This window comes from Abrus precatorius, unplaced genomic scaffold, assembly GCF_003935025.1.
Source record: "Abrus precatorius isolate BTA unplaced genomic scaffold, Abrus_2018 Scaffold8, whole genome shotgun sequence".
Taxonomy (NCBI): Eukaryota; Viridiplantae; Streptophyta; class Magnoliopsida; order Fabales; family Fabaceae; genus Abrus; species Abrus precatorius.
Genome location: NW_020874428.1, coordinates 24,036,107 through 24,047,606, shown reverse-complemented (window position 1 = coordinate 24,047,606; position 11,500 = coordinate 24,036,107). Strand labels below are relative to the sequence as shown.

At 29.0% G+C, this 11,500-nt stretch overlaps 2 protein-coding genes across 2 annotated transcripts; one reads left to right on the top strand and one right to left on the bottom strand.

Annotated features, from left to right (window-relative positions):
- Positions 1-1,809: 1,809 nt before the first annotated feature.
- LOC113874494 (RING-H2 finger protein ATL66-like) lies at positions 1,810-2,340 on the top strand. The gene has a single exon (XM_027512715.1). The coding sequence runs from the start codon at positions 1,810-1,812 to the stop codon at positions 2,338-2,340; it is 531 nt and encodes a 176-aa protein (XP_027368516.1).
- A 7,746-nt stretch (positions 2,341-10,086) lies between these two features.
- Positions 10,087-11,134, bottom strand: LOC113874493 (transcription factor MYB77-like). Its single transcript, XM_027512714.1, has one exon. The coding sequence runs from the start codon at positions 10,828-10,830 to the stop codon at positions 10,087-10,089; it is 744 nt and encodes a 247-aa protein (XP_027368515.1). The 5' UTR covers positions 10,831-11,134.
- Positions 11,135-11,500: the final 366 nt, after the last annotated feature.

The following is an 11,500-nucleotide window of genomic DNA, read 5'->3' as shown; positions in this document are numbered from 1 at the left end:
ACATTAAATGACACAATTTTCTAATAATAATTCGATTAAAGGTATGTTGATGATTTTCTCATAAGTTTGTGGGTTATATGATACTAATATGAGAATATATTGCATTTTTTGTGTACTGCGGTGTCTACATAAAAATGTAGTATATTATGTTTGAACGGTTTGGTATCAGTTTTTGCTTATTTAAAAACTTGTACAAGATATTACTAAGCATGTGCAAAATCTAATGTGGAAAAAAGAAATGAAGAAAAATTATAATGATATATTTTGTGATAGTATGAACAATTTAATTTTAGCAGAATAATATTCTTTTTAATGATATCATGTTAAATGTTAGTGAAATATTTTATTCTATAAAGTATCATTCTTATAAATGACCTGTAGTAGGACCTTTAAGAAAATTGATTATATATATATATATATATATATATATATTAAATTAATGATATCTTATCATGTATTGTTAATTTCTTTTTGAATTATAATAGTTAAAATATATCTCTTGTATTTTAAATTTATTCTTAATAAAATATTAATATTTAAAAAAATAAAATGACGCAATTTCAAATAAAATATACTATTTATTTAATTTTATTATATTTTCTTAAATATATATCAAAAAAATAATTTTTGAATTTATAATTTTGTTATTTTTTAATATAACGAATTTATTTATTAATAATATGTTAATTTCTTAATTATTTATCTTTATTCATTGATATTAATATTTTTCTTAGATTTAACTGCACAATTTAGAGACTAGTTTAAACAGTACAGTTATTCACAACTAATAATAACAATTGTGAGTTAATTATGAATACACAATAGCAATAATATTAATAATGATAATAATTATAAATAAAAATAATAGCAATAATAATAAAAATAATAATTGATTTATATAACATTATTATTTTCTTTATGTTTTTATAATTTTTTGTTTAAAACTTTTACATATAAATTAAGATTGTTTTAACTGGTGCAGTATATTATCATATTTTAATTAAAATATTTTTATTTATGGTTTTTACCATTTTATTTATTTTCAATAAAAATTAAAAAGTGACTATTAGGTAATGTTCAGAGAAAAAGAAAAGAATTAAACCCCTCCCTATTCATTGGACCTTCCATTATAAGTGAAAAATACAATTCGCTTATTAAATGAGTCTACAAAATACATATATTTTTCTTTCTCAGGAAAGGTCTTGTAAATAAAAAGATATACATTAAAAAAAAAAAGATAACTAGTTAAATTTAAATTCATCAATATTCATTCATTAAGGTACAAATAAAAAAATAAATCTTAAAAATTATTAAATAGCAATAAAGATGACAAGAATGATAAGTAAATCTTTTAAAACGATAAAAGTTAAATAATTCAAAATTATAGATAAAAAATTGAAGTAATTTGTAATTTATAAATCAAGGAAAAAAATCTAAAAAATAAACTAAAAATTAGTTCAACTTCACTTTAAATAAATAGACATTGTTTTAAAATTTAGTACATTAAAAACCCCAAAACTAAAAAGTGGATAGGTTCCACCATTGGGATCAATGCTACATCTAAAATAAAATTTCGACCATTAATTGGCCTACGAGGCTGGGACTATACCTAATTACTAAACGTAACTATAAATAATGTTGGATCGTCATTTCAAGTATGCACTCCTACTAGTCATAGCAACACCACCCACTCAAAAAGCCCTGCCCATTGCACACTTCACTCCACACTACTGTACGGCGATTCAAAACGCCGTCGTATTGCTCCGCCACCGTCGTCGTTTACCTCATCACAGGGCAATCTAATTCACGATGTCGAACCAGGACGCTCCGCCATTCAGTTGGCACTACGACGCGGAGCTCAACGACGAAACCCTCGAAATCCATGGCCGCAAACTCTTCTTCATCATCGTTCTCTTCTCCATTATCCTCCTTTTCACCGCTCTCTTTCTCTTCGCTCGCCGGATCTGCCGCCGCCACGGCCTTCTCCCAATCACCACCTTCCACTCAATCCAGCCACGCCACGCGCCGCCGCCGTCGCCGCCACAGGGACTCGACCCCGACGCGATCAAGAAACTCCCGATCATCCTCCACCAGGCGCCGCCGAGTCCGAATCGCGCATTGGAGGAAACGGAGTGCTGCATCTGCCTCAGCGCGTTCGTTGACGGTGAGAAGTTGAAGGTTTTGCCGGGATGTGACCATAGTTTTCATTGCGAGTGCGTCGACAAGTGGCTCGTGAATCACTCCAATTGTCCTCTTTGTAGAGCTTCCCTTAAGTTCGATTCTTCGTTTCCCAGGGTTTTGATCCAAGAACCACCAATTAGACATAGTGTCCCACTTTGATCCTCTTTTTTCTTTTTTCCTCCTTGTTTTTTGAGTTTTAATTGATTCGTAACTTCAACAGTAAATTAGTAATAGTAATTCACTCGCTTTGAGTAATGTAAATCGTGTTCAGAAAGGATTGTTACAGGCATGGGCAGTTTGCAAACGATGATGAGAAAATTGCCGCGATTAAGTAATTTTATTTTAATAAACAGCGGAGATGAATATATAATTAAAAACTATTGGCCTTAAAGTTTTGTTCGTAAAGTTGGAATGGATTGAAAAAGGAGTTTTAAAGGATAAATGAAGGGATGAGAAGGAGATTAAACTCTTTCTGCATTTCGATGTCAAATTTTGTGAAAAAAAAAAAATTCTGCGATTGGATTTTCTTCCATTTTTTATAATTTTAAATTAATTGTAATTTTTAGAAAAAAAAATTCCTTCTTTTCTCTTTATATCCTTAACTTGGTATTTAGACGGTGGAGGGAAATGAAAGGGACAGGAAGACCTTAAAATTCATTGTTAATTAAATTTAATTTACTGATTATATGATGAATTGGAGGAGAAAAATAAATGAATCGAGTAAATCTTTCTTAATTTAATAATTTCATTTTATTATTTTAAGTATATACTATTAGTTTTTTCTTATGAATCAAATAAATTTTCCCTTCTCTATTATATTTTTCCTTCCTTTTATTAAATTTTTTGCTTTGCCTTTTTTTTTTCTTTTGAATCGAATAATGCAGAAATCAAATTCAAAAGCAAACTTTACCTCTTCCTTAACTATAAGTTCTCAAGATCAAGTAAAAAGGAATTTTGTTTTATTTTAGCATTTTCAATTTGAGGTTTAGAGAATAAAAAATAAAAATTCATTCTAAGAATTTTATCTATTTAAATGAGTTTATTTAATTAAAAATTGGAATTTAAATAGGCTAGACTGTTATGACATAACTTCTTAAGATATAGTTTCACTTGAGCTATTTAAACAATAAATTTAATTTAAATTTTTTAAAAATATTAATTAAATAAATAAGTTAGATTTAAGTTTAAGAATTTTTTTTAAAGTTTATTAAAATTACTTATCTAAAATTTATAATAATATATTAAATAATTTTATATTAAAATTATAATATAATATTATATTAAATAAGTTAAATTTTAAAATAAAAAAATCTTAAATCATCCCTTTTTTTTTGTTGGAGCTGAAGAAGATTTATTTTTTTGAAAAAAATCTATATTCTTTTTTATGTTATTGTTATTTGTGTTGATCTACACACAAAGTTAACTTGTATTTGTATTAGTTTGATTATATATTTTAATAAAATAAAAATATATTTTTATTTTTATTTTATTGTATATATTTAAAGTGTTAAACTATTTTTATAATTTTTATGATATTTGTAAAGATATATTTATTTAAATAGTTTAATAACTTATAATTTATAAGCTATTAAAAAGACTAATTTATCAAAACAGATTTCTACAAAAATCAGGTTAAATTTGTTTATACAAAGCGTAACATATTTTTATTTTTGATTTAAATTATTAAGACTTAATATGTCATTGGAATATAAAAATTAGATAAACAGTGAATACATTTAAAATTATTTTGTTTTAAATGTTTAGTGTAAATTATTGGCTGTGGTTTTAATATTTGATAATTCGTTGAAAGGTGCCAAAAGAAAGAGGGTGCCCAAGAAATTCCCTTACATGTGACAAAGGTCCAAGAAAGTGGATTTAAATTCTTTTATTTTTATTTTATGAGTGAGTTTTGTTCCCACGTTGGATGATGGAAAAGTGGAAGACCCAGCTGCAAAAGGGTCACTCAATTTCCACTAAGCCCCCATTTGTTTGAGATGTAAAATAGTGCCCTTCTGGTTGGGTCTACCGAGACAGATAATCCTGTTTATGCTATGCAAACAGATAAGGATAATTCTGCGGCGCTTTTCTTTTACATGGGATATTTTGGAAACAAAAAAACAATAAATCCTAAGAAAAAATTACATAAGAAATTTTCAAAAATTACCATTGGTAATTTTTTAAATGTGCCGATCAATTTTAATGTAAATATCTTATTAACAATTTTTGGTATTTAATTTTTTAATAAATTAAATATATTTTTTTGTACATTAAATTTTTAATATATTTTTAAACAAATAATGATATTTTTAATATTTTATTTGTTTAATTGTTTTGCCGTTGTATTTTTAAATTTATACCTTTATACTTAAAAATTGTGATTTTTGAACCTTATTTTTTATATAATTTTTTAATTTTAATATTTTAGTATATATTATTTTTAAATATCATCTTAAAAAACCTAATTCTACACGTACATGATTCTTTTACAATAAAATCTAATTTTTTATTTAGAATTTTTTTAAAAAGGTGATAAAATAGTTAATAGGATAAAAATATTTTAAAAAATTAGAAAATATCTGAAGAACTTTTCGTAACTTGTGAGTATTATCATTGCTGAAACAGATAAAGATAGATTTTTCAATAAATTGGGACCCAAAAATAGTTATTTTAAAAACGGACGACTCTGCTCCGACCCGTACTCCTCTTACTCACTCTCAATTGGTTCATCACTTGGATTAAGCTCGTATTCTCTTTCAGCTGTGTCTGCTGCTGAGTTTGAAAATACATGTTTAAAGTTTTCGAGATAAACATGTTCAGGGCTTTTAATTTTAATATAACGAATTTTATAATAAATTTAAAATTCAGGAAAAAGTGCTATAAAATGAAAGGAAAATGTTTATTAAAAAAATTAGAATTATGAAAGAATTATACATGGTACTCTATTTTTTGGGTAGCAAACGTTATCACATTGTTGCGAAAGTGCCGCCCCTATTTATGGACACACTTGACATAATGGTTCACACGAAAAAGAAAAAATAGTATTAAGTGTGATTCTAACAAAGGTAATTTTGATACGATTGTTATATCAAGTAAGGAGTTTAATAGTAAATTTTAGCAAAGATAATACTTATATTTATTTATTTTGTTTTGTTTTTTTTATTTAGTCTTATTTGTCAATTGTTGTAATTTTTTATTGCCACAAAATCTGTTTTGTTGGTTAATTGTTACAGATTAAATAAAAATAGAAAATGATAGATTGATATTTAAAAAATAGATTGATGGTTAAACAAGTGAAAACTCAAATCATAGTTTCATTAATTGAATTTGTATTTTGAACTTTTAATTAACCTTTTGTTGAACTGAATAATATTCAATTACAAATATTGTTTCAATTAGTTCACAGTCCAAAGATTTTAGTTAATTAATCCGGGTTTAAGTTTTCAACGTCATTTTAGATTCGGGTGAAAGTCTAGACAAATCCTTATTTAACGATAGTCAATTGTATTACCTTCTTTCTTAATGGCAATATTGGTATCACGATTAAAAAAATGACAATTTTATAAACCATTAATTTGACTAATAATAATATATCTTATTATCTACGGAAACGAACAATAATTGTAACTTTACCGTTATTGGGTGCGTATAACATGGACAACTTCAAAAGTGGTCCATCATAAGTCATTAATTTTAAACCATCAGATATAACAATAAATAAATCAACGAATAATATACTGTAGCTTGGTTGGCTGGTAAAACTTAAGTTCAATAAAATTTATATAATAATGCATTAAAATCACAGTTCATGTATGCGGATATGCTGAGAGTTCGTCACTTGGTCACCCTTCTATCCTTGCATAGCTGAACTTCTGAGTTCAATGTTGGAGAAACTCATTGTTATGCGATGCACAATCCAACCATAATATAGTGTTAAAATTAGTAGTTTGCTAACTTTATTTGAGGAAAAACCTTTCCCTAATCTACATTTTTGGTCATAAGTCACTAAAAAAAGCTAATATTTTTATAGTGTTGCCAGAAAATAACATGGCACTGTTTAACACATTAATCATCAACTAGTGGCATTTCGTTTTTCCTTTTGGTCGAACTAGTAGCATTCACTTGAATCGATTCATAGGTAGAATTTGACTCAATTAATTTTAAATGAAAAAATAGGCCTAATGATTTTTTTTGAAAAATATAACAAAGATAATTTTTAGAATAAAAACCTTTCGAACAAGTTAATTTTTAGAATTTTTAATTTCTGCTTACGTTTCTCTTTGTTTCAAAATTTAAGATCTAAGAACACATACATAAGAAATTTTTATTTGAAACAACTTTAAACTTAAAAATTATATAATAATTGTCTATAAATTGGATACAAACACGATATATCTCTATAAGTTGGAAGTTCAGATTTTTTTCATTATCATAACATTTAACAAAAGTATTTAGTATAAAACTAATATGCTATATAAATTTATCAATAAGATATGTACTAGTAGTGTTTAATTATATATCTTAAAAATTCAAATAAATAAATAGATAACTTTAATAAGTTAAATAAGTTTTTTCAAAAGTTGTGCTTAATAAGACAAACTTAACTCTAATAGGGGATTTAATTTGGAGTAAAACGAAACAAATTAAATTGTAAAACTTGTTTTGCTGTCTGACCCATTCTCTGCTAGGATTGGTATGCATTATACACATGCTTCTCAGTTACCTCTAAACAGAAATATAACGGGCCATCCTAATTGTTTAGCAATCGAAGCCCATGTGCTCATGACTGAACCAAGATGGGCCTTGTGGTTAAAGCCCAATACTTGCTCGCAATTTGCTAGGGTTTCTCGTGGCTATAAATTGTTGCAACCATCTTTTCGTATGTTCCAAACCCTGTGACTTATCTTTTTCTGCGGCCATCGACTAGGGTTCTGAATCGGAGAAGGGTAGCGTGTTCTGTTCACCATGAGAGCCAAGGTGAGTTCTATTCGTCACATGTTTTGTTCGTTTTCCTTGCCTATTGTGGTTTGTGGTTTTATTATTAGTTTTGGTTTCTGATTGTTACTGACTTTTGCAGTGGAAGAAGAAGCGTATGAGGAGATTGAAGAGGAAGCGCCGAAAGATGAGGCAGAGATCCAAGTAGTGCGTTTATCCTAGTTTCTGATGTTATTTTACAGCTATTTATGTTGTCAAATGGGACACCCAGTGTTAGTGCTACTGGTCTATCCTCTTTGATATTTTGATACATTTTGTTGGTTTTAACTAGTTTATGTTCATCTTATCTTAAATTTAGCCGAAAACAATGTTGTCCGTGTGCGAATCGAAAAACTTTTATCTTATGCTTGTTATTGTTGCGGATTACTTTTAAATTTTTTTAACGATCTGATTTATTCGACAATCTCATCCTAATGTTAGATCCCAAGATGTTAGGTCATAAGATGATATATAAAATTTCAATTTTATTAATTCTATTAGTTTGTGACTTGTGAATCTTATCTCATGAAACCCTGAACATGCACATCCATATCCTAGCTAATTGCCCAGATAATAATTAGAAGATGACATGAAGACGTGTTTTTTTATTTTTCTGCTACATAATTTTTTAGGAATCTGAAGTGAAGTTTTAAACAGAATAATAGTTGCCAATGCTAAATTGCTAGTAGATATCTAGGCACGAGAATGTAACGGGTTGCAATTGAGGATTGAAGTGTTAGTTGTACGATCAGCGCTCTCGACATGCGCCATCTGAATTGTTGACCATAACTTGGGCGGTTGATGATATGAATCGTCTGAGAAAGTTGGGAAAACGGGTGAAAAGCAGTCTACTATTTCCTTAATCATTCGCACCTGACATTTAAATTGTTTGGGCTTAGAGTAGAGGCATCATCAAACAACTTTCTTTATTTTCTTAAGAAAGTCGAAATTGATAGTACGAGTGTTTATATAGGTGTTTCTTATTAAAAGTCTTAATAAAGTTCAAGTAAAATGAAACCTCGAATTGTGTTTGATATTCTGTCAAACGTATTACATCTACTAGTCTATTGGAAAAGTAGAGTTTAATTGGGGGGGACGAGTTCAAATCTATTTTTGGATCCATACAGATTTGATTATAAATTAATTTTATTTATTTTATTTAAAATTGAATTAAATTTTTAAATTTGGATTTTTATTGAACTTTATAACGTTTTATAAAATATTTATTATTATTATTTTAACAAACAGTTAATGACAAAAGTTTAAATTAAATCAATAAAAAATGATAATATTATATAATAATAAAAATATGTTATAATATTTTAGAATATCTTAAAACAAATTCAGATATAATAATAGTAATTAATTTAAAAATATTTTTATTTCATGTCTTTAATTTAATATTTGCATCTTAAAAATATTACTTCAAATAGAAATTGGTAACAGAAGTTTTGTTTATTCTCTTTTTTAATTTTCTCTCTCATCATGTTTCGAAAGTTGTAATTTCACTTCTTCTCTTTCTCAAAATCCTGGGATACTTTTGGTATTTTAATCAATGTTACGTGTACAAACAGTAACAGAAAATGGACGTGATAAAACTATTTTAATTAGTAGAAACGTCGTCACAAGATATCTAGCAAATCTTGTGAGTGAACTTGCAATCTGGGCACATATTCGTGTTAAACAATATTTCAGTCTCGTATAACAACTTCAAGGTCTTTCTCCATAGATTCAAACACAAGATGTATATTCCCTTTATGCGAAAATGCATCAATCAGCTCAATAATGTTTGCATCTTTGAAGTTTTTATAAATTTTAACAAGGTAATGGGATATTTTACCGACTTAAAATATATTTTTAGTAAAAGCTACGCTGATATGCTGTAAATTTTAGGGTTCTTAGGATTAAATATGGTATAATATTTGAATAATTAGAACATTTTAAAATTTCTTAGAACGATATCATTTCTTTCAATTAAATTTTAACTTTGTTTTTATTTTTGTCAACTGGACTTTTGATATGAAAGACGAAGGAACTAAAATGCAAGATACTCAATTTTTATTCTTCTTATTTCACATGATCCTTATAAGCCTTATTTAAATTATTTTGGTTCATTTGTAATAAAACTATTTCTAAACTGCAACTTTTGGACTCTAATAATTTTTTTTGTAAATAAATGGAAAAGTTTAGTTCTCTAAGCCAATCTGTTAACTAAGAATAGATATTCTTTTTCATTTTATCATTTTTGTATGATTTGCTTGAACATCCAATTGTTACTCTAAAGGGAAAGAATCTAAGTGCAACATACCAAATTTTGTATGAGGCGTTGCATTTATTTGGAGTAAAATTAAAATTCAAACATTAGTTAATGTGATAGGAAAATTAAATTTTAAATATTAATTAAAATGTCATAGAAACTAACATTTTTTAATTCCAATTCAGACATAAAACACATATATGTCACATATTAACTTTAGTGTGCCATATTTTAGTTTTAGTGTGCGAAGTATATGTGCTTTGAATTAAGATGTAATGTGTCCCATTAAATACTTTAATGTGTTTTACATATTTAAAGGGTATAACATATCAAAAAGTTACACATGTAACGTTCTTATGTAGTTCATCTAATTTTTTGGTTAAAATTTTGTTAATAATACTAAATTTACTTATTACTAAGAAGACCTCCCTTAAACGATGCAGGTGCATTCCTAATTTTTTCTGTTCATGTTCTAATCTCAATTTAATTCTTTTCATCTGTTTATTAAAGTTTTTTGTAGAGAATGAATGAAAATAATAATGTACCAAAGGAGGATTCCAAATTTAACATTGTACAAACTCAGGAAATAATAAACTATTATTAAATCGTGTCAAATATATGAAATGTTAGAGTGGAGAAGAGAAAATGTTTCTTTTGAACAAGAAACAGAAAATAAATTACTTTGGAAGCTTTGGATTAAGATCTAGCCCAGTTCCATGGGAGAAACTCTCCCTGTCACGGCGCAAACTTTCCACGTGATTTCTAACCTCGTCTGCTATCATGCGCCGCAACGTTTCCATAAAGTAAGTCTGGTCATCCGTCTTCGTATTCTCTTCAAACTCTTCTTCATCTTTCTCTGTTTTCTCGCCCGGAGGCAAAAGACTTAACGACGTCGTTACGGGACTCGCTAATTGGGAAAATTCCTCTGTTCTCTCGTCCTCTGTTTCCATCGAAACTTCGTCAACGCAAGGCTTCTTTAAAGGATAATTTGGTTCCAACGATGAAGGCCGCTTCCCCGGCGAGGACGCAGAGGAGACCGAGGTCGGGGATTGCTCGGCCATGCGACGGCGGCGGAGGGTGGAGTTCCAGTGGTTTTTAATGGCGTTGTCGGTGCGGCCAGGGAGGAGGCGCGAGATTGTGGCCCACTTGTTGCCGTGAACGGCGTGAGCGTCGATGATGATTTTGTCCTCTGACGGTGTGAATGGACGGTGCTGCACTTCAGGGCTGAGCTGGTTGCACCACCGGAGACGGCAAGACTTGCCGGAACGGCCGGGAATGCCGCTGCTTATGATGGACCAGTTGCGTGGACCGTGTTGGTCCACGAGTTTCAACAGCGTGGCGTCCTCCTGGGAACTCCATGAACCTTTAACTCGATCGCTGCCGTCAGAGCCGCCGCCGTTACAGTTGCTGTTGGCGTCCATCAATGTTCCCTGTGAAAATGCGAGAACAAAGGCAAAACTAAATCAATGAATCTGTTTTCGATCGGTTTTCTGCTTACATATAAATCAATCAATCAATAAATAAATAAAAACAACTAACGTAGAAGAGAGGGTGCAGTTGGCAATTGGGATGAACCTTGAAAATAAAACCGAACATAACCAGTCGGAAGGATCTCTGGTTCCAACGGGTTCTGTTCTGTTCTTTAACTTCTTTGTTTTTGTTTATTTATTATTTATTTTGTTTGGAGATGATTTTTGGGTGTGTTCGGTTTGGACTTAGGTAGGTGGAAGTTTACAGGTGGGTTTGAGGGTTTATGAAAGGAGTGGGTGAGAGAGAAACTGGAATATTAATAATGGAGGAAGTTATAACTTCCACTTTTGTCTAACTGATTCAAAATAACGCTTTTTCATATAAACTTTAGAATGGAAGGTGGCTTATTTTTGACTAATTTGTTCCTTAATGTTTCTAATACAGTTATTATTATTTTAAAAAAAAATTAGTGAGATAAGCATGATTTTCAAGAGTGTGGCAGTTAGGGTGGATTATTCAGATATAAATGTAATTTTTGACTTTTGTTTGTTTGTTGTATAATTGAGATTAATTGTTATTTATTATCATAATCTTGACGTAGCCAGGGAGGCCAACTAACTG

Bases quoted from the DNA above. Each gene is read 5' to 3' on its own strand.
- LOC113874494 (XM_027512715.1), top strand. From the start codon at position 1,810: ATGTCGAACCAGGACGCTCCGCCATTCAGTTGGCACTACGACGCGGAG.
- LOC113874493 (XM_027512714.1), bottom strand. From the start codon at position 10,830: ATGGACGCCAACAGCAACTGTAACGGCGGCGGCTCTGACGGCAGCGAT.